At 33.7% G+C, this 24,385-nt stretch overlaps 1 protein-coding gene across 4 annotated transcripts in view; it reads left to right on the top strand.

Annotated features, from left to right (window-relative positions):
• Positions 1–22,214, top strand: part of LOC124643379 (homeotic protein distal-less-like) — a 115,287-nt gene extending 93,073 nt beyond the window's left edge. The window contains exons 4-10 of one of the 4 annotated variants that reach the window (XR_006985930.1): positions 16,779–16,908; positions 17,434–17,624; positions 17,995–18,078; positions 18,371–18,460; positions 19,648–19,787; positions 20,250–20,403; positions 20,684–22,214. Coding sequence is in view for 2 of the 4 variants with exons in the window: in XM_047182354.1 (XP_047038310.1) it covers positions 16,779–16,908; positions 17,434–17,624; positions 17,995–18,078; positions 18,371–18,460; positions 19,648–19,787; positions 20,684–20,702 (654 nt within the window). In the remaining 2 variants the exon portion in view is untranslated. The remainder of the gene's footprint in view (positions 1–16,778; positions 16,909–17,433; positions 17,625–17,994; positions 18,079–18,370; positions 18,461–19,647; positions 19,788–20,249; positions 20,404–20,683) is intronic. The other 3 variants (XR_006985931.1, XM_047182354.1, XM_047182355.1) reach the window with 3 other exon arrangements.
• Positions 22,215–24,385: the final 2,171 nt, after the last annotated feature.

Raw genomic sequence — 24,385 nt, forward strand, 5'->3', positions numbered from 1 at the left:
GATTACTTTGTTAGTTTGTCTGTTTACGCTTTCACTGCTAAACTATTAAATTTTCAACTTTATGGGTAGTTCGAAATCTAGGGAAGACATAATATAGAGCATCGGAGAGCACGTAAATGTCAGTCCTGCGCCTGGTCTCTCTCCGGTCGTGTCGGATTGCCGTCCCATCGCGCTATGAGAGTGAAGGAATAGTGAGTGCACCTGTGTCTGCGCAAATGCTTGTGCACTATAATATGTCCTGCGCAGCTGGCTGATCTCAGCCGCCGTGGTGGACTATCGGCCTTAGACGACATTATTAGAGTACCTACAGGATTATTCCACAATTTAGTATTTTCCTTAGAAACCTAGATGGTTGCGTGATGCTATCAATTCTTGAAAGGATACAGCAAATGATCTTATTTAATCTTAGGTTATTTATAGTTCAAGATATTTTTTTATCTGAGAAAACCTTAGTTTTTTGTGAAGACATTTTTACGCTAAAAGCTTTAACCTGGACATTAATTTCCACTAATTATGATTAAAAAAAAATTCCGCTTTTTTTAATCTAACTCTTAAATCTGAAAAACTTTTTCTATCGGTGAATTCCCAAATCCTATCGATCCGTTGATTTTGCGATCAGAGATTGAATTTCGACATAAGCTCCATACGTCTTTGAAATCTAATAGGTCGGATAGGTTAAAGAAAGCGCAGTATACATAAACCTCATACCTCTGTTTTTCAAAGTCGGTTAAAACAGTAGACCACATACCTAAAATAAATACAAAAACAACAAACAAACAAAAACACATATTTTCTTAGCATTAGCCACGGTTTTCCGTCGGACAATCTTGCGAGCATCAATCAAAAGTACTAGGCAGACATAATGAGAGGGAGGTGCAATCACAATCATTTTCCACGGCCTTGCATGTGTGTGTGATGTTCGTGTCTGTGAATTCGTTTTTTTAAATAATAGTCGTGTGTTTTTTCTATGTGTGGGTGTTCTAAGTTTGAAATTATTTTTGAATTCTTTAATAAATAGGTTTGTTGTAAAAAAATCTTGTCTATGACGCGCTTTTGTTAGGTCAACCTGTATGTAACTATGTAATGGAATCTAAGGTAACTAAAACCATCTTCCAAGGATCGTAGCGTCATGAAAATTGGTAGCTGTATGTATATAGTTCTGATGACAATACAATAATATGGTACTGTCGAACTGATCTGATGATGGAGTCGGAAGATATGAACTGGAACTTCATGATGGAACATCGTATCATAGCTGTGTTTGGACTTGTTAGAAAAGTCTTGTAAAGATTTTTACGTGCATTTATCAAAGCGTGTTTTTCTAGCGTTTTAATTTATTCTTAATCTGTGTTTAGTAATGTTTCGAACCTAAGGATATTCTATATGACCTTACCTTCACTTGAACCCTTTATAAAATGCATAAATTAATTGAAAATCCAATTAAGTTATAATTGAATAAATCTCACTTATACCGGTGCCAGCTAGAAATAACTGATTCATTAATTAAGGAATTGCATTTACTGATGAACTTTTGCTCTCAGATTAATTATAAAATAACTATTTAAATATTATTTTAATGTTATTACTGAAAGTTTTAAGTTTATATGAAATTACTTTAATAGGTCCTTGGATGGGTGGCGGTATATAAAATTCTAGCTGTCCCGCGGTTTCACCCGCGTCCCGAGGGAACTACTGCCCGTACCAGGATAAAATATAGCCTATGTTACTCAGGAAGAGTGTAGCTTTCAAACAATGAAAGAGTTTTTCATATCTGTTCAGTAGTTTCGAACCTATTAGGGTACAATCAAACAGACAAAAAAAGGTTTCGTCTTTACTATTATTATATACTAGCGACCCGCCCCGGCTTCGCACGGGATAACAGTTTTTCCCCATTATTTAATATATGTTATTATACATATAAACCTTCCTCTTTAATCACTCTATCTACTGAAGAAAACCGCTTCAAAATCTGTTGCGTAATTTTGAAGGTTTAAGCGTACAAATGGACATAGTGACAGAAAAAGCGACTTTGTTTTGTACTATGTAGTGATAAGTATAGAAAAGTCTGGAAGCCATAGGAACAACACAAGTATAGTTGTAGCTGTAGGTACAGTTTTGCACTGTCACTAAAGACAACGAAAATCTATAACATTAAGAGACATAAAATATAACATTACAAACTGACAATTTTCTTCCATAACATAGAAAGTTTCCACTTTCATCGTTCACCACCTAGTTGCTGAGACACACACTGCAAACTTTTAGTCGGCCGATAGTTTGTTGGGGCTCATAAATCAGTATGAAGATGAATGGTAGTACGCATATTACAAAGATCAGGTATTTAGCCTGTATCAGACCAACTGAAAACTTTGATTGGAATCAAGATTTCGGAAACTATATTTTCAAACCGTTTGGGGTTGAAACCCTTGGGTCGTGGGGTGCAAATGCACACATTCTATTTAAAGATCTATCTAGGTGGCTAGTTGACGTGACCAAAAGGCTGGCTACGAGGTAATGCTGCCAGCCTCTTGGGCACGCTCCCAGTCGACAGCGATGGGAACCATTTTTTTATGCTTTTTAACACGCTTATATTAGCTTCACTTATAACTATGTATGTAAGAAAATCTTGGAATCTCAATTTGACCCACTTCCCGGTCGTGTCAGAGCGTGTGCAAAATTTCATCCTAATCGAATTATCAATGAGTTCTGATGACAATACATGACTAGCTAATAAAACGTTACAAAAAGCGTGTTTTTAGTTTTTGTAACTATTTTTATTAGCTTTAGTTTCAGCTTTTTTTACTAGAATAGTTGTAATTAAAATGTAAATAATATTGAATAAATAAAAATGACTTTCTTTTGTTTTTCAACCATCGGGACAACTATCGACCAACTGTTTAGTCTCCAGTTTGCGGGTAGTCTTAGTATACGCCCGTATGACGAAAGTCAGTCAGGCATAACCATTGATTTAGATCTAGATCCAGACCGTTATATAGTCAAAGCTGTCAATTGAAATTATTTATAGGAAAATTTAATACAGGCTTTGGTGTAGGGTTGACAGAATACTGTTGTCGAGAAATTATATTGTCAATCTGAACTTTAGGAGGATACGTGGTAATCACCATGCTTGCTGTAAGTTGGCGATTTCAGACTTTACGTTCCAGGTTTTTTATGGTGTTTTTCTTCATCTTTAAGTCATTGGGGTCCAAGGTAAACTAAAAAAAATACATGAACCTAGTTATGAAAATTCACATTGGTATTTGGCTGTGAATTGAATCTCTCCCGTATTTTAATTTATTTATTTATTTATTTATTCTTAGAGAAGGCTTACGGACTAATCACAATATTATAAGTAACATATTATATAACTAAATTGCCGACAACAAGCCTCCACAGATAATTTCAATCTATCGATATTTACAACAATATGTTACAGTCTTTATAACATAATTTAACATATTAACAATTTAACATAATGTTACCGTCTTTATACCCTAGATACCTTCAGTTTGATTACAATTGCTATATAGCCAGTTACATTATTTAGAATTTTATTTAAAATCATTCGCAAAAGAACAGTTTTGCCAAACGTCGCCTTACTACGTTAGACTTTGTGCAAAAAAGGTCTATGTCGAGATCCCGGGGTAGTGAATTAAAACTACGTGCACTACGTGAGAAGAACGCGTTACGTCTATACTTCGTGGAAGCAAAAGGCATGGCAGATCCTTTAGCCACAAAGTCAAATCTTTTGCCTGTGTGGCTAAAGATATATCTTTACTCCATACTTATTTAAAGTAGCCTCAGTTTTCCCGAGAAAATACATAGCTGCCAGCAGTTTTAATAAAAAGTAGTCAATAACCTTTTTCAATAAATGGGCTAAGTATCTAAAACACTGGTACTCAGCTGTATACGTAAGTAAGCTACGTACGTAAGACTGGAAGCCGACCCCAACATAGTTGGGCAAAGGCTCGGCAAATGATGAAAGTGTCTGTGTAACTCTTTAGCTTTATAATGTATGGATTTCCTTTTGTCTGTCTGTCAGCCCTGGATTATGGTTATTCAACCATCCAGCTAGACTTGTCAAGGATCAGAGCATAGATTTTATCTCTGCTTTGTATAACTCCGCGATTTTATTTATGGTTTTAATGCATAATAAGACTGTTATTTTCCTTGTGAGGTAAAATAACTATTTTTCTACGTGAAGGATAACGTGAGTTTTAAAATAATCCCTGACTAGAAGTTTTTCCGGTGTCCCGTGGAAATTACTTCTCGTACCGGGATAAAATATAGCCTGTTACTCGGGGATAGTGTTGCTTCCTAACAGTGAAAAGATTTTTCAAATCGGTATAGTAGTTTTGGAGTTTTAACAGCACAAACAGACGAATTCGTTTTTTTAGTTCTATAATATTATTTTAGAGAGATTAGCATAGATCATTAGGACATGGGTAAAACCGCGAAAAACGTTTTGGTAGGTACGTACAAAATTGCAATCGTCAATTTTTCAAAAAATCCTCTCTCCTCATCTATTGCAACACAAAACTCAATCACAATTGTTTTAATCTTCACACGAACCCACTTAAAATCAAATCACACACATTTTGACTTTTTGACGTAACAAAAAAAAATGTCACTGTCTTTCTCACGGCCTAGACAACCGAAAATCTTACAATTGTGACTAATTTCAAAATAATTATACCTATGCCAACTTCCGTCTTGAGGAAAAACTGACATTATTGTTGGCTCGCGTGTTTTAGAGACAATACAAAGAAAAAATACATACAACAAAAAAAAACTACGAGAGAAAAAACCACTTCAAGTTTTCATTTGTTTTTTTGCGTCATTTGTGTTCATGCATCTTATGTCGTTCGAATAGAGTTGGTTTTGGCTTGTTCATTTGTTTTTGAGGTGTGTTAATAAGTTGGTATGTCAGTAGGTATCTAATAAGAGGGAGTTGGTCATATTTCTGAGAAAATTCAGTATGTTTTCGTTTTAACTGATGGGAATTTTTAAGCTGGTTGCTTAACAGTTTTTGGAAGCATTGTATTCTGTTGTTCTTTTGTTGGTTATTACTTTCGTTATTTTCAGCTTCCTTACTTAGTTTGAGTTTTTTCATGATCTTTTACGTTGGTTAGAATCATCTATCTTAAGATACCTACTAATAGATATTGTAAAGTTCAGAGCTGAATAATTTGTTAGTTTTAACGCACTAATTGCAAGAATTGCTGAATCAATTTAAGAAATGATTTCAGTGTTGGATAACCCATTAATCGAGGAAGCCTTTAAGTAACTTTTTACTCGGGTGCAAAAACCTAGCAGAAGCTATTTTTTAAATAAATAAGTCACATAGAAAATCAGATAAGACTTTGTTTACATTCACACTATCGTTTATTGCATTTCCTAATGGATATAAGGTGGAAATACTTTTATCTGCTTCGCTCCATTAATTAATAAGACAAAACCAAGATTCACATAAATCCTTTACCACCAATACAACCACCACAGTCTTCAAAAAAACAACACACCGCCAAACGCCATTTGAACCAACTTTCAAAATAACCCTAAATTAAGCAAGCGACGTTGATTGAGCTTCAAATAACAACAGATATCGGGTTAAAAGTTCATTATTCCGTAACGCGAGCACTGTAGGGTTAAACTGAGCTTATTGCTGGCCCATTAATGATGTGTGTATGGAGAAATGGTACTGAAGAGTTATGGGGTTCAGTTAATTGTGGGCCGTGTTTGTTGGGTTAAAGTTTGGTGTTTGGTGGATCAAATTCATATAAATCATCAGTTAAAATATTAGTTGGTGATTTTTAGTTCTCAAGATGTCAATTTGCTCGCAAATTCTAACTCTCAAACACTAGGTATGCGGCACTGTAAAGCTCACACATATATCTTCTGGTCTACTCGTTCTCGCAAACAGTAACACATTACGTGCAAACATTTATAAAATGTCCCCAAAATTGCAACCTTCGTGCGCGAACATAAGATAACAGTGGGCACCCATAAGATTTAATCCGAAGATCTTCCTATTCCTCTATATCCTTGCCTTGCTCATCACCTTCCTCGCAACATGATTCTCATTCCTCCGCATCACATGCCTATACCGTGACAGCCGGTTTCCACATAGCTTTTCAGCTACAACAACCAAAAAATCAAAAACTCCTTCTATACTTAAAATAATAAAGAAGAAGTATTTGTTTGTTGTAAAGGCTCCGAAATTACTGTAATGTTGGAAAACTACATTATTCCCGAGTAACATAGGCTATATTTTACCCCCCGGCATAAGTTCTCCCGGGACGCGGGTGAAGCCGCGGGAAAACAGCTCTATTTATGGTAAACTAATAAAATACAATAAGAATCTGATTAATCTACTCACATAGGTTAATAACAAGGGTTGTCACAATATAATACTAATTGTAATTGGCTTGTTAGCCTCGATTTCGACAACCCTTAGGGCGTTGCCATGGTAACGGGGGATCAAATAATTCTGAGCATAAGGCTGTAATTTGGACGGATTGAGCAACTTATAGACATTTTATACTTTTGTGAGATAAGGGTTGAATTTTTAATAGGTATTTTGTTTAAATTCATTTTTGTGTTTTCACATGAAAAGTTCGCAATTTAATATATAGAAACGCAATTATTATTATAAGTAATTTAAAGTGAGTTTCTAAAACAAATATATAGGAACGCGGTCTTATTTAGAACCTCCTTCTCTTTTGAAGACGGTTAAAAAGGAAGATTTTACCTGTTTTTAATGTAGAAAAGGATACAATTAACTTATACATAATATATTTCATTTAGTTTCACTAAAACAACAATATAAAAGTCCTTGCTACTTACTTAAATAGAATCGCATCATTATAATTACATTGAAGAAGCACTCTCATCAAAAACATTAGTGACAGCCGCACACCTTCCAAAAATATATCGATAAAAAAACATCGATACATTTCGCGCACCGGTCGTTCCGTGTATTGTCCGCAGTTATAAAATCCAGTCGGCGCCGATAAAGACATTTCGCGGCTACCCAACAGCCTTTCACTAGTTCGCAAAAACCGTACTGCGATTTTTTTCACCGAAACTCGTTCGCGTTCAGTTTTTAAGCAAGTTAATTTTTTAAATACCGACCGCTGTTATTTAGCCAGAGTGGAAGAAATACCGTGATTTTATGTGTGACTTGAAAAATGGGTTACTGTTTTAAAGAATACTCTTAAAGATAAAAACTATATAAAGAATCAATTATAATATCTGGGTGCGAAAAACAGTAAGATTTCGGAATCGCGTTTTTATTAATGTGTTTGTTTATTCCAATGCAATTAGCAATAAATCATTTTAACTATTACTTAGGCACACTCCCGTTCACCCAATAAGAGAAAATGCTCGTAAAAATAAGTGCATAAATCTTAAAACAGCAAAAAAGAGTTACAACAATATTAAAAGAGTTAATTCTCTCACGCAAGCGCGCAGTAAGTAAACTCACTATAAAAATCTCATAAATTCATTATTACGTAATTCTAGTGACGTGCTGGTGTCGATAAAAAACATATCGACATGGATACTCTGTAAAAGCGATTAGCAATGAATAGGTGTATCACTGAGCCGCAAGATGAAGTACTTATTTATGGTAATTTGAGTCAATGGTCAACGCACATTGTAATGAATGCCTTAAATGGTAGATGTCCGTGATTTTTACGCGCGTTTGTGCAGTAGATGGAACTATAAACGTAGGATTTGATTATAGACGTATTCATTGATGTGGCTAAACGATTTTCTACGTTTTAGAATTGCTTTATACTTCTTATATCAAATCGATTTTGACGTTAACGCCAAAAAGATTAACAAGGTTACTTTAGCTTTTTAAATATAAAAGTATAACACCAATCTCTCTCAATTTATTCACTAATAGCTATAAACCACATTCACATTAACAATATAAAAATAAAGCAATAATAATTTACACTTAAAACAATTTAAGATTAAAACTCAAAAAACTGAACCCGTTCTCGAATTGAGTGACAAAGGAACTCCACAAAATTTATTACGAACGCGGTATTTTTTCCTTTAAAAGGGGGAATTTTGTAGTTTTTCTGCGCGTAAAACACGAAATCCATGTGACCGAAACGAGGTACGGGGTTTTGTGAAGATGCTGTGGAAACAATGGAGTGGACTGGGATTTATATTTATACACAATCAGGACTTAACTGTGATATCTAAACTTAAACTCATATTATAAAGAGGAAGAAAATTGTACAATAGGGGGCCAAGAAAACCGATTTGACAAATTATATTGTCACTTTTGTAAAGCTTCACTATCCCCGGGTGACAAAGGCTATGTTTTATCCAGCTACGGGAAAAGTTCCCCCGGGATGCGAGTGATACTGTAAGAAATAGCTAGTTCTAATATTAAGCTACGATACCTTATTCTTTACTCTACGTTGTGATACATATATTATGTAGTTTGAATAGGTTTGTAGTTTTTCGTAAAAGCTGAAACAAAGAAAATGTTGTCACTAAATATAGACTAGTTTCTGTTACAAACTATTAAAAGACAAATACTTTTACTTCAATGCCACCATTAGTGTACCAATTACATGACACACTCATTAATTTAATTAAACATTTTATTGTATCAACCCTTTTTGTATCATTACGACTCTATCTCAAATGTTAAGCTGAAAACAGGACACTTACAAGGGAATAAGTAATTTATGTGCAAATCATTATGTAAAAATGCATTATTGCAACATGCAATACGATTTTTACTTGCACTTACACCATTCTATCGATATCTCGTAGAAAATATTCGCTCATAAAAGTAAAAACATCGAGAAACTAATTTTATATGTCTGTTGCTTTATAAAATACCCATATAGAGTAATAAAATTAATGCAAAACAATTAAATGGTACAAAAAAGTTGCATTGCAATCATTAAATATTCCGTGCCGAGTTTTTTTTTTATTGCCAATGGACCGCCTAATGTGCTTGTCACAACACTAATGTATCGATATGTAAAACGCGTTTGTGCATCACTAATTTATTGGATTATGATAAGGGTGTCGACAGTTAGCACCTGTTGGATTTTATTAAACTAATTTGACTTTTATTGCTAGTGTTATAAAGTTGTTTTTCGATTGTTATTTACGGTGGATGTTACTGTGTTCTTAAGCACAGTTTTAATGAGTTTTATTTTACTGTCCGGATTAACATGTCTTTATGATAATTTGCGTTTAAAATCAATGCTATAAAACTCGTAACAAACTCCGTGTTTTTTACATGAACGCATCGACAAATACATAGCTATAATATAATTAATTTTATTCCGAACACCGCGTATTTTACGTAAAACAGAAAACATTCAACTGCAATTGCAAAAATAAAAAATAAATGCGAAAAAAAAAACATGGCCGTCTCCACATCATTCATTGTCCAACTCAAACGCGGAGCTACTGTCGTTTTTTCAAGTTGGGACCGCTTTATGCACCACCGAGTACGCATTAACATTAATATATTGTCGATTAATTATTTATATTTCTCATTTGCTGATTGCTACAACGATTGAGTCGTCCAAATGATTGATACTGCATTTGATTGGTACTGGCGTTTTTGAATTATGAACTTTTTCGTCGGTTTTTTGTTTTCGTTTGTGTTTTTATTTTGGGGTTTGACATTTTTGATTTGATAGGTTTTGTTGACAATGTTTTGATTTATTGAATGATTTATTAAACTGACTTTTGTTATGTTGTTTAGAGTAAGTAAAGATAAAAAAAATGTAATGTAACTTTGATGTAGTAAAAAAAAAACGTGTAAAAAGAGTGATGAATTTTGATTTCAAATATCGATTTTTTTATTTTTTCTAAAGATTGAAATTGAGCATAAAAATTAATACTACATATATAAAAAATAAATAAACCAAAGCATACCTTACTAAAAAAAATTAAACATAAACCATACATTGTATTGATAGAAAAGAAAAAAAAAAAGTAAAAAAAAACATCTTTTCTACATAACCGCCGCATCCGACGGCCAGTTAATTAAACGCAATCCGATTTAAATACTCCAATAATGGTTTCCTCTGGCGCTAGATCAAAGAGCTGGCTAGCGCACCCATTTCCGTAATAGATGCCTGGTTTCGCAGCATCCCGAGAGATAATTCTATACTAAGTAGTATAGGTTAGGTTAAGTCTAAATAAAACTAGTGGGTTTTGTAGTTTTAAGGCCGAAATATGTGACATTTAAGCTAAAAAATTATTTTTGCTATTTTATGATCTGTTAAAATCTGTCTGTCTGTGAAAATTTTAATTAAAATATATTAAAAAATGTGCTAATAAAAACAAGACTATCGTTACCCATTTTTACACTTATGTTATTGACAAAACAAATTGAAATTTACCGATTTTTTAACACCATAATCATAAATATGTGCTTAGTAAAGAAATTAGGTGCTATAGGTGGCTTATGAAAAACGTGTTTATATCATTATCAGATCTGTAAAATAGCTTAGTTCAAACAAGTAGATGAATCGATCTTTCTCCGCAATCATATTTACTGGCAGCCATTCCCAATACTCTATCTTTTGTGGTTTTACATACTAGAGATAGAAAGACATTCAAATCAAAATTCAATCTCTAGATAAGAAGATCAACTAAAAAATATCAAGTTTGCGTCGAGGTACTACAACATAAAGCTATCCATGGAAGTGCTGGAATAGTTGTATGCCAGAAGTCACCAGTTTCTCAAAGCTATGCCACGAATGTTCGCCATCTCTTTGAGAGCACCGCCGACGTACGTGCAACGACATTGGTGCATACCGCCGTCCGTTGGTCAGACCAATGGGAAAGAGATACTTTTTTGCAAAATGCCCAAGCGTTGGGTAGGCAGAAATAGAAGTCATTCTAGGTACCGGCTAGTTGGAAATGCGGTCATCGATTAAGTTAAACTTAACTAGAAATATACTTGTGATTGTGCCGCGGGAATATTTATTCTTTATACCGCGTGTAGTTAAATCGCGTTTTTTTTTTGTTTTTGAAGTTTTGATCAAGGCTGTGTGGTCTAATTTTTGGGATAGTTATGTCAGAATTTGAGTTATTGGTGGCTCTATTTCTGTGATTAGTATACGCTGTAAAAATAGTTGGTTGTTTGATGAGCCGAAGATGTATGATTTATGTACCGACGGAGAAATTATTTCGCATATAGAGAGAGGTTTATTGTGTCAAATATTTGAGGACGATACTTCTTGAGATTATTTTAATAATGACCTATTATTGTATGTAGAAGATACTAATTTTTAAAGTACTTGCCGCGATTTTTTCCCATATGTTAATAAAATTAACTGCAAAACGTCAGAGTTCTTAAGAATGCACCTACGTGAATATTTCCCAGGAATAATAGGAAGCTTGCAACGGATGGGTTGGGTTTAAATAATCTGCATATTATAAATAATATGGATGTTAAGGTCTAGTGACCTTTGACATGAAAAGGTAAAGACAGTTTAGAGACTTAGTATTAACTCCCGCCGCAAAAAGAGGGGTGTTGTAAGTTTGGCCACTGTTTATGTAGAACACCATATCTATTAAACGGATGAATCGATTTGGATGTGGTTTTCTGAAGATAAAAGCTGACATTCCAGCGGTAGTTTTATCAAAATCGATTCAGCAGTTTTAAAGTTATTACCTATTTTGTCATAGACTTTTTAAATAACAACTTTGGCCATGGGAGTCTTGTAGCCTTTCAAAGTCTAGCATCTAATCCTAGGTTTTCTTTAATCCTATGTTAATAAATGTATCTAGAAATAATCAACATTATAGATTTTATCTTTGAATTTATTAACATCGGAAATTGCAACCTGTATTACGAATGTGTGAATCATGAAATGACTTAAGATTGCTTATAAAAACGTTGTCACTTATAAAGTGCTCTGCTGATGTAAATATAAATAAATAATGTATTATTATATTAATAAATTAATCTTTAAATATATTTATGTTTTTATTGGTTAATAAAACTGCAATTATTTGAATAAAATATTTATTGTTGCATCACGCTTGATCCTCTTAGGTAGGCAAACCTGTATTTTTTATAGGTGTAGTTACCCAGGTTACATTAAAAAAAAACACTGTCATTTGACACCTTACGCATGTGCAGTATTTTGTTTATACATATTTACTATCTTACCGTAGCTGCAACATATTTAACTTCAACGATAACCGAACCATTTTCAGTTGTCAAATCGCCGATGTGACCAATGGGCGGCAAGTATACGGCTGGTTATGGCTTGGTTATCGTTATAGTTAAATAGAGCAACTACTAAAGTCACTAGAAGCTATTTTCGAAGTACCAAAGTTATTTGTCAAAAACTTTAGACAGATGTTACATATGAAACATCAAAAATACTCAAAATACAGGGTGCTAAAGTACCCATAATATTATTATATTTCGGTATGTTTTCCCCGAAACTTGCTCCCCACAATTCTAGCAACAATAGCAGTGCGTGCGCAAGTAAATATATATTGCATTGTGGTCACAAATGCGACGGCCATATTGTGTTTTCTTTTTTTTAACAATGACAATTTCACGTGACAGATGACGGACTCTAGAGGTGGGCATCCGTCGCATTTCATATCGATATTTCATTTTTATTTATCGACATATAATTTCGCTGCATTTTTTTTTGTTTTGATGTAAATGGTATACTGTATTTCCATTATTTTTATGTTCAAAATTATCTTATCATAGCCTATGCTTGCCTTTTGATGTTTTGCGATGAAATGTCGTCCAGGTTTTTATAGCATTCATATTTTACGACTTGCATGAAATTAAAGGCAGCTGATGATTTTTTTTTTGCTTTAAGTTAGTGGATGTTGGAAGTATTTTTATTGAGTTTTACGTCATTTTAGTGTAGGTTGTGTTGTGGAAGATTGCTCACATAATATCCTGCGAAAACCACAATAATGTGTTTCCGCCGGCCGTTCTTACAACGGCTGGTACATACTGTTTTTTCCGACGCTTTATTTATACGGTATACCTAAGAAGTTTTTGTACTTTGGATCTGTCGTATTATATTCTGCTGGCAAAATATCGTCTGATTTATTGGTATTACACATCTTTAGTTTTAAAAATATTTATGTAAAATTCATTCTTTAAAAATTACATTAGTTGTCTTAAGCCTTTCAATTAAAACTGACTTACACAAAGAAAAAATGCATTAAAAATTTAAATATAGATTCAAGAACCCCTTCAACAATGATGACAAAAATTTCATAATACATACATACACAAAACTACAGAGCGTTACGAAAAAATCTTCGGCAATTAAACTGTTTCCCAACTTCCCAGTCGTAATAAACATTTATTTGACAAAAATTGTATACAACGGTCCTTTGTCACGAACACAATGTAGCACGCTTCGGCGATCGAAATGATTCGGTACATGCATATAAACCATTGTCGATAGTTTTTTTTTCGATAGAAACCTTGAGTATTTCATCATTTTTCTGTTATTTCAATGCGTTATTTTTTTTCTCTCTCATAATTTTGTAATATTCCGACTTTGAGTTGGATTTTTTTGGTAATTTTGTATGTTTAGGTAGATATGTGGTATTGTGTGAAATAGTTTATTTTGTAAGCCTTTTTGTTGATTTCATAGTCAAGAACAAATAATATGTTATGTAGCATGAATTATTTATAACAAAAGTAAAGGTAAATAAGCCAAAATAGACAAAAAGCTATCAAATCATGTTTAAATAAATAATTCTACACGACACAACCTTGTAAAAGCGACGTAAGTGAATTGAAAGCCGAATACCAATACAATAAGTTGGGCGCGACGCGGGGTTAAGTTATATCGTGCACTGCGACCTAGCTAATCGAAGGGTGGGTGGTGAGGGATGGGACATCTTACAATTTATCGATATCGATACACAAATTAATTATCAAACATAGAAACGCCCACACTTTTTCCATAAGAGAATAAAGTAGGCGTTGAATTATTAGTTTTATATTTAATGTGTTGCGTATTGTTTCTAAAATCGATCCGATATTTTCCGATGAGATTTCAATCGATTTCTAGCTAGCTAAACCGAATCGGTTTTTTGCTTAACAGTCAGCGTATACGTAACTAACTGATTAGCAATTCCTCGCTGTCTTAGATAAAAGATAAACCCGAGTTATGCATCGTAAATAAGAACTGACTTCAGTTGTAATACTTTCTACCGCGTAAATATAACTCTTATAATAATGTTCACATAAATAATAATGCATGCGTCAGTTTTTGCCGCTTGACATACCCGTTATGCATTGATTACACGAATTGGCGATATAAGTTGATCACTGTGAGGCGTTTGTGACAGCGAGAGTCAAGTTCAAAACTAGTATTTTTCTTGTAATTGAAGACTGCACTTATGTATGATGAATAGGTTAAAACAACAGTGCCATATAATATAAAACTAGTATTTTTAATTACCAATACTCTGCAAAATATTGTTTTAATCAATAACTATACCAATGTAATATTATGTCAAATATGTCAAGTGGGAACCATATTGTCATTTTTTTACTTTACCATCAACCACCATATCACAAATAAAATCTTTATAACACAACAAACTCTATTAAAACTCTTAATAATCAATAAAAGTCATCAAAAACATTTTTAATAACACTTTTTTATTACACACCCGCTCTCCGCGGCTGCTGAGGACCTACATTTATCAATAATGCGACTTGTCACTCAGGTCCGGCAAGTTGCATGCCTATAACGTGTATTAACGCTATAATGAACTATAACATATTGCAATCATAATTCTTATGTAACTCATATTATAGCTCTATCTGAGGAAAATATAGCGACCTTGATTGTCATTTCTTTGTTTGTTTTTTAATTAAGGAAGTTATTATTGTGTGGTTGATTATTTTTTCATTTTAAAACTAATTCAAATATGTCTTGCATATTCTATTCTTAAGAATGAAGAAAATCTAATTTTTAATAGTATAAAAATAAAACTACCACTTCAAATATATCTAACCCATTCTATTCTTTTGTTATTCTTACGTAAGAAAAAATAAAACATAAAATATTGTGGAATTTTTAAAAGTGAAACTAATGCATAAGCTGACATAACATTGCAAAATGAATTCAGTTTAAATAAACACTGTTAAGGAACCAAGAACATAATCCGACATGCGTGTGGATTAACGAACAAACATACGTCAAAGAATACAGTTTAAATATCGATAAAAATCTTAACATACGATTTGCAAAAACATTTACAACACTTACTATATTTTATAAGAAAAAAATATTTGAAAAAATTAAAAAGTATCGATAAAAAAACTATCGACAATTCCCATCCCTTAGCTTTAACGGTACACTAACGGCTGGCAACCCCGATGCCCCGCCCCTATCCGTGCTCCCCTAGCTGTATGTGTGTATATGTCAGTTTAGGTATTTGCGTGAAATCCGATATCAGTATTGAGTTATGCCAATTGTAATACTAAAATGCATTTGGTTATATGGATAAAGGTATTTCGAAAGTTGACAGGGTTAATCCTTCTCACTTATTATGAATGCAAAAGTATGTATGAATGTTGGTTCCTCTTTCACGCAAAAACTACAGGATGGATCTTAACGCAATTTGGAAATAATATTGCTTATTTGTCAGCATAACATGTGTGCTACTTTTTATCCTAGTACGGGTAGTGGTCTCCTCGGTTTGCAGGTGAAAAGTGGGCAGAAGCTAGTATGCTTACATCTCTGTAAAATTATTTTTTTAGAAAGGCAGCAAATCCATGTAAAACACTGGTACTTACTTGTATCTGTTTAAACTGGGAGCCTTCTCTAATATAGTTGGGAAAAGGCTAGGCAGATGATTAGACTATCTGTTCCAAATGTCATTTAAATCTCTTCAGTAGTTTTGGCGTAAAAGCACGACAGACAGACATACTTACTTTCGCATTTATTAGTAAAGGATTAAGCACTGTGTCTCACAAGTGTTTCTTTCACTAAATCCATGTGTAGTAATAAATATTTATTTATGTAAACACACATACATTATATATGCATATTTGTACATAGGAACATATAAATGGTTATAGCATATATTATCATTCATGAATGATCAATTAAATAATTTACATATAAAAAAAACGATTGTAGAACTTTGTAAAATGGCTGTCGGCACATTTCAAATTTTATTATGTTCAATATGTTTTAGAATGTTTTGCCGATAATTATTGAACCATGAAATTGATCATTTGAATATTTTATCGTTTTAACTTTATCATGATGTCATAATTTGTTGGCCATAGACTATCTATGTTACTTATAGCGAGACTTCTTGGGGAAGAGACTCAAAAACATCTGACAATCACTCTAATAAATATGTTAGGAGTCAAACGAGGGTCAAAGAGGTCAGTAAGGAAATTGCTTCCTGTAGAACATTGATACACAGTAACAGCATTTACCTAGCCTTTTTCCAAATAATTTAGGTCATTACAAATACAGCTGAAAATCAGTGGTTAACAACTAGCGACAACCTATCTGACCTCCTATACCCAGATACCCGAACCCCAACCAACATCCTTTCATAAGACTGGTTGCCACACTTTCTGGCTTCTAACTACCCGTAAAGACTGCCAAAGATATTCAATTCCAATTTTGAATCCTGTAAAAATAAGTTCTACCTCCACTCTTCGTTTAGCTACCAACTTCTTTCATATGCCCTTGATTCATTTATTTTTATTCCCATATTCTAACCCTACCCCCTTCTGTCAACAGGTGAAGATCTGGTTCCAGAACCGGCGCAGCAAATACAAGAAGATGATGAAAGCGGCTCAGGTGGGCGCCCCGCCGCCCAGCCTCGGCCTCCCGCCCAGCAGTCCGCCCAACAACAACCAGTTACTACATGGTGAGTTTTTGAGTCTGTGTTTAAGGTTTTTGGGGAAAAATCTAGATTAGACAATAAAGCTGAGTTTGTGATGGGCAAAATTCTACTTGTGTTTTATGGTGCACACATAATGTAGGTATCTCCTGGTCTACTCGCTCTAGTTAACAGTAACTAATTGTCTTTCTCATCATTTCTAAAATGTGCGTGAAATTGCAACATTTGTGTACGAACACATGCTAGCAGTGGATTTGAACCGTCCCAACTCTTCATTTTGATCGAATCGTGCAAAAACTCAACAAAAAAAAATAACTAGCTGTTTCTCTAGCTTTATTCACATTCCCGGATAAAATCAAAGTTTTTCTGTCTTTATTCATCAAAAAATTAATCAGGGATACCTAGTGTAGGTGCAAATGGACAAACATTTGAATAAATGTGTCCACTATTTTTGACTTCAAGCGTTACATACAAGTCTTTCCTTTCTGTCACTGTATAGAAAGGGCTACCTTTTAAAAATCTTAATTACTAACTCATTTCTCTCTATCCCAGGTGGAGGCGGCAGCTCAAGCGGTTCCCAGCACTCCCCCTCAGCGTACCAGAGTGGGGGCCCGGCGCAGGCTCACTCTCCCACTCCGAGTTCCACCCCGGTGTCGGAGCTCTCCCCCGGCCTGTCACCCACCGGGACTCCGTGGGATGTGAAGCAGCCGCCGCAGCAGTCTTGGGATGTCAAGGTCGGATATGTAAGACGAATTGATTTTGTGTGGGAGTTCTTTTGTTTGATTAAAAATAAACTTAGTTACATTTTTAAATTAAATAACTATACAAATAGTTTTATAAAATGATTATTCAATTAAAACATTTTTTATTGAAATGTACCTTTAAATCCTTAATTTAAATGAATAATAAAAAAATATTATAGTCTTTAACAGTGATTTTGAAATAACTGAATATTTAATTCAGTTATTTTGTGAACAAGTCTATCTCTAAATCAGAAATTGAACCTTTGTTCCCCATTTTGTAAGAAAAACTATCTCTAATTTTATTTAAGAAAATATATGTATAATATATGTATTTCTGTAAAACTAACCTTATTTCCTTTCTTTCATCTAGCCGACGGCAGGCCGATCACCGGACGGCAGCTCGTGTGATGTGAAACCGCCTCATCAACAATCTTGGGACCCGAGGGTCGGATATGTAAGTCAATACACTATATACTTTGATATTATTTAATTATTGCACTTTTAGTTTTCAATAAAACGCCTTTTTATTTAAAGAAAAAGAAACTAAAACTCAAATAAAGAAATTCGGAATTCAATTTATATTTTTATTCGAAAAGAATGTTCTTATTTTGAAATTGGAAGTTGAAAAGGGTGTTTAAATGTCAAGAAATTAAAATTGCAATAATTTTAGTTTCTCAATTTTTAGTTTAAGTTTAGGTATTACCTAAAGATATACATATTTTTGAGGGTAGATTTTCTTATCGTAGGAGGGTTATTTCGCGCCTCAAACGGATGACATAGAAGGATCGCCAGGCGCCGATGGCATGAGGGGCCGACCTATGCCTTGGATGTTGAAGGTAAGGGTTCGATTCCGTGTCGTGTTTTGTCAAATGCACGTAGTGGACGATTTTTTTTTAGTTTTATTTTTATATTTGTCTTTGAGATTCATCATTGATGTTTTAAATTAATTTTTTTGATCGGTATAGAATAAAAACGTGAGATTTAATTTCTACAATAATCGCGATTTTTTTGTTGATATTATAATTTTATTTTGAGTGGTAAAGACATCATATTTAATATTTTCAGTAACCGCGAACACATCGATATCTTATATCAGAAATTAAATACAATTAAAGAAAACAGTAATTATAAAATTCCAACAAAATCTTTCGACTTTTTTTATTTTAATTACCTTTATCATCTTCAAATACTTGCGTATTTCCATAGAAAGCTATAGAAAAACAAGTTTTTTGTGGTTGCGTGTGTAAAAATTATATAAAAAAAAAACCTATACATATAAAAGTTATTAGTTAATGGGTCGTAGGTGTGCCGGCCGCGCCTTGCGTTTCGACGATTAGTTTTCGACTATCTTTTACCGTGGCTCCGGCTGTAGTACGTGCTATATTGTTAATTAATTAGTTGGGTTATCATTGGTATATGGAAGTTTCATGTATTGTTTTTCTTATCTTTTCATTTACGAAAGAGTTTCATAGTAATCATATGTGCTTCAAGACTGTTCATTACGTTTTTCGAGCTTATTTTAAAAAATGTCCCGAACCACACTTCTAGACAGAGCAATCTTCTGCGTAAAACCACACACTACATGATCAGCATCATCATCTGCCTAGCCTTTTCCCAACTATGTTGGGGTTCGCCAGTCTACCCAGACACATTTACGTACGTTTTACATGGAGCGACTGCCTATCTGACTTCCTCAACCCAGTTACCCAGACAAATTTATTCGTGCCATATATTTTACTAGCCGATTCAACGCTGTTTCATCCACGTCCCGTGGAAACTATTGTCCGTACCAGGACAAATTAGAGCCTATGTTACGGAAAGAGTGAAGTTTTTCAACACTGAAAGAATTTTTCAAATCGTATCATTAATTTTGGAGCTCCAAAATTTATGCACAAAGAGAAAAACGTATTATGTTAGTGTAGATGAGCCAATCACACCAATCTCTAAATGTTGCCCCTTTATAATATTACTATATGTAGATGACCTACCACACCGTCCTAAAGTTCTCCTCTCTTTGTCGTAGGGCGCGCCGCCCGGCCCCTGGGACATGAAGGGCGCGCACGCCGCCCACGCGCTGCATCACCAGGGAGCCCCGCAGCCGCATCCGCCCTATGTGCCCCAGTACTCCTGGTACCAGACCGACGCCAACCCTGGCTTACTTACGTAAGTATAAGTATGAAAATCTTTTGGTCAGTTGGTACTTTTGCGGTGGAAAAAGTAGATGGGAGAAATGTGGTCGTCTGGATAAAGAATGGTTTTAAAGCTCACTTGCAAAAAGAAAACTTAGTAAAGCTTGTTTTTGGGGTCCTAAAAGCATCATCTACTTCTCCTACCGTTTGTGCCAAAGTCATGCTTTCAAATGAGATGAAATGTCAACCATGTGTCTCCATTCCAAAGAAACCTGACCACAAGAAAAAACGTCTCCTGGAACACGTAAGTTAACAACCTATATAACAATGCACGAAAACCAGCCATTTATAAAGGCAAGACTGGCTCAATACTAGGAGATCCCGGTCCTTTTTACGCAGACCAAAGTCTGCATTAGACCTAGCAGATGCACTCCCGGTACCAGACTCACGTAAGTTCAATAAAACATGTATTTCAACAAGAGGTCATCTTCAACAGCCTTTCGCAGTCCACTGCTGGACATAGGCCCCTACAGAAATGGGGAATGAATCACCACGCTTGGCAAGCGGGCTGGTGACTGCCGTCTTCTTGTGACACTTGGTGTCCGTGTCACAATGTTCCTGGTAGCAGCCCGATGTTCCTGGGTCAGTCAGTAAGTTTTTCTTCTATGGTTCATTTATGAGTATGTTAAGTTTAGAATAGGTCTATTGGAAAGACGTAAAAATGTTTCCAAGTCTTTTGAAACTTATGTCATCAAAATGCAAAAGTAGTCTTGATTCTTTTTATTGAACATCTCTAGTGCACCATTTTAGTCATTACTTTTCCAAAAAACTAAAACAAACTCTAAATTTTTTGCTGAGTCATAGGTTCGATTCATCAGAATCAGTAGTAGTGTTAACAATTGACTAAATATTTTTTTCCATTGTCCACAGGGTATGGCCCGCAGTTTAACAGCCCTCGCACAAACACAAAACTAACTAAATTGTAAGTGTATGTATATTCACAACAAAATGGCGGACAGACATGACAGCCATCACAAAATGGCGTCGTATTAATGGCGCGAAAGCATCGGCACAACCAACTTTTATTTTTAAGCAGAATTATTTAATAGTAATAATGAAATCATTGTAAATTTTTATAATTAATTATAAATAGGGAATAAATTGTTCATAATGGTTACTGTAAATGTAATAAATATGTTAATAAAACAGATATTGGTGGGTCAGATGATTAATGGAAACCTAAACATATTTAAATATTTTTTGCCAATAAATAAACTTTCTGTCTCAATAAATCAGTTTTTAGCAACCAAAAATAAATTTTATATTTATTGCACATTCCATTAATTTTAAAATATTTATTATATTTTCTTCTAAGAAATAATTCGTTGACCCATCAATAAACTATTCCTAACAATAACGTAACGTTTTGGAAACCCGAATAAAAGATATCAGCCAATCAAATATCGTGGATCCTAAAACGCACGTTTATGATTGGCTGATGATCACGCGGCACTCTAAAATGGACGAATCACGTTATTTGTCAAATTTGACAATGACAGATGTGAATGTGTTGGCTCTTTTAGTTTACCTTTTAGTTTCCCGGAAGAATGAATCTTTTAAAGTTATATCTCAAGATTTTAATATCTTTTGTTGAATTTTGCCATAATTTCTGATCTTACAAATGGTTGCAATTGTTACTATAATTTTCAGAAGTCAACGGCAAAATATAAAATTAGTTTTTTTGGAAATTCGTGATTTTCCAACTAAAAATGTTTGCAATATTCGCTAGATACAATTTTTTCATATATTCTTTGAAAAACTTATTTAAAAATTGAAACTATATTGGTCAGCTGTAAGTAATATTATTATTTGAAAAATTGTATTCGTAAATTAAGCTTTAATCATTTTTATTTATTTAGAATTTTGGAAAAATAAACTATCAAACGGGAACACAAAACCAGTCTGTTGTGATAAATAATTTTAAGTTTTTTTTTTTATGTAGAACAATAATTTTGATTTAAAAAAAATGTATTTATTACATTTTTGTGCAAAAATAATGTGTTCTGAATGCAAAAAAGAGTTTTGTTTTAAGCTATAAGTATATTTTTATTTTTAATTTCAACTGCAATTTCTTTATTACCTGTAAAACAATACAGTCTATTCATTTTTCTTACATTTTTCAAAAAAATATACTTTATTTTTTTTTCATTATTTTATTTTGCAATAATAACTAAAGTTATATGGATAGACTGTATTTCGATATATCTTTATTTCTAGAATGGGTCTTTACGGGATGAAAAATTTTGTAAATATTTTTTGTAATATATAGAAAAATAAACTATACATATAAACATAGGTAGCATAATTACTTTATAACTACAATGTATTATAAGGAAAGCGGAAATAAGAAAAAAAAGTGAATTAATTTCTTTTGTCAAATAAAAAGAGAAAAATATTATTATTTTGTGTTTTTATTTTGGTTTTTGGTAAACCTCAAGTGAACCCAAATTACACATATGTGTGACAGTTGTTAGGTATCCTTTGTTTCGTAAAAAATACAAAAAAAGGAAGTGGTTTTGACAAAAATATTACCAGTTTTTCAAGTAACAGTGTACCTTTTTAGATAAAGAAAGACATAAAACAGTAGTCCTCACAGAAAGTATGTACCTAGTTATTTTTTGAATGACACAGCACCTTTTTGCAAAAAAACTTGAAAAACAAGAAAATAGAGCCAAATTGTAGTTAAAAATTAGTTTAAAAGCACTTTTCCAAGGCTTTTCACTAGTCAAGTCTATTTCGTTGGTCACACACTATAATAAAGGATGACTGCCACTGAACCCTTTTAACTGTATCTAATACTGCCCATAGCTTATCCAAAACCACTGAAAAAAATAGTATGGCTGCATTATGAAACTTTCACTAAAAACACATAAAGGATCGAAACTCTGTTTCGAAAGGCACATTACATTGTGAGTCATAGAAATAATTCATTCAATTTAGTCAATGGTCTCACATCCAGTCTTGTGAAGGGGTATCGTATTGCCCGGTTACCTGGGCAGAAGAGGTCAGATAGACAGTTGCTCCGTGTGGCACCCTGGTACTTAGCAGCAATCCGTTGGCAAAAGGCTACGCAAATGTGCCCTGTCTTTTAAAATGAATAATCCTAAATACTATCCTACAAAAACGAAAGCTTTTAGAAAAGTTTGTCACACAAAAACTATAGAATGGATTTTCATAATTGGTAGTAATATTGCTTAAATCGTCTTTTCATACTAGACTGTTTCAATAGTTTTTGTGTGACAAACTTTAGTCTTTTCATACTGGAAAAAAAAGTCGTGGTGGCCTAGTGGGCAAAGAACCAACTTCTCGAATATGAGGGCGAGGGTTCGATTCCAGGTCAGGCAAAAGTACCAATGCAACTATTCTGTTTGTATGTACTTTCTAAGTATATCTTAGACATCAGTGAATGTGTTTCGGATGGCACGTTAAACTGTTGGTCCCGGCTGTCATTGTACATCCTTGACAGTCGTTACGGGTAGTCATAAGCCAGGAAGTCTGACATCAGTCTAACCAAGGGGTTGCCCGGGTAACTGGGTTTAGGAGGTTAGATAGGTAGTTGCTTCTTAAAAAGCACTGGTACTCGGCTGAATCCGGTTAGACAGGAAGCCGACTCCAACATAGTTGGTAAAAAGGCTCGGAGGATAATAATTATTTAAAGACTGTTTGAAACATTTTAACGATAATTTTTAATCGAATTTTAAAAACTTGTTAATTTATAAAAACGCAGTTTTGAGCTCGAAAATCATTGCGAATGCAATTAAAATGGCATTTGGTAACTCCATTAAAAATTCTTGAAGAAAAAAAAAACATTTTTGAAAATTTTATTAAGTTTAAAACTTGGTCTTCAAAGAATTATGTCATTGAAGAAGAAACAGGTGTTGCAGTCGGAAATAAGACTGCTTTTGCGGTTATGATACACATTTAAGAAGTTCAAGTTTATGTATCATAATAACATACCATGTTCATAGATTACACATTTCCATTTGTTATATTTACGGTATAAAAATTAATAGTTTTAAAAACTAAAAAACACGCTAGTCATATATTGTCATCAGAAGTCAGAGTGTGTGCAAAATTTCATCCTAATCGATGACCGGGAAGTGGGTCAAATTAAGATTTCAAGATTTTCTTACATACATAGTTGCAAGTGAAGCTAATATAAGCATGTTAAAAACGGGAGTAAAAAACGCTTGCAATCATTACAAGACTTTTCTAACAAGTCCAATCAGATCTATGATATGATGTGCCATCATGAAGTTCCAGTTCATATCTTCCGACTCCATCATCAGATCAGTTCGACAGTACCATACTATTGTATTGTTATCAGAACTACATACAGCTGCCAATTTCTATGACGCTACGATCCTTGGAATATGTTGAATGCCTTAGTTAGATATTTTTTTTTTATTTATTTTTTTAGATTTTTTTTTTATTTATTTACATACAGGTCGACCTAATAAAAGCGTGTTAAAAAGTAACAAAGCGAGACTTTTTTTGTGGTAGGTAAATCATCAAATGACCCCTCCCGCTGTGGGTGCAGCGTGAGGGAGTGTCAGACTCTTACTGAATAAA

The sequence above is a fragment of the Helicoverpa zea genome, chromosome 27, assembly GCF_022581195.2.
Source record: "Helicoverpa zea isolate HzStark_Cry1AcR chromosome 27, ilHelZeax1.1, whole genome shotgun sequence".
NCBI classification, from domain to species: Eukaryota; Metazoa; Arthropoda; class Insecta; order Lepidoptera; family Noctuidae; genus Helicoverpa; species Helicoverpa zea.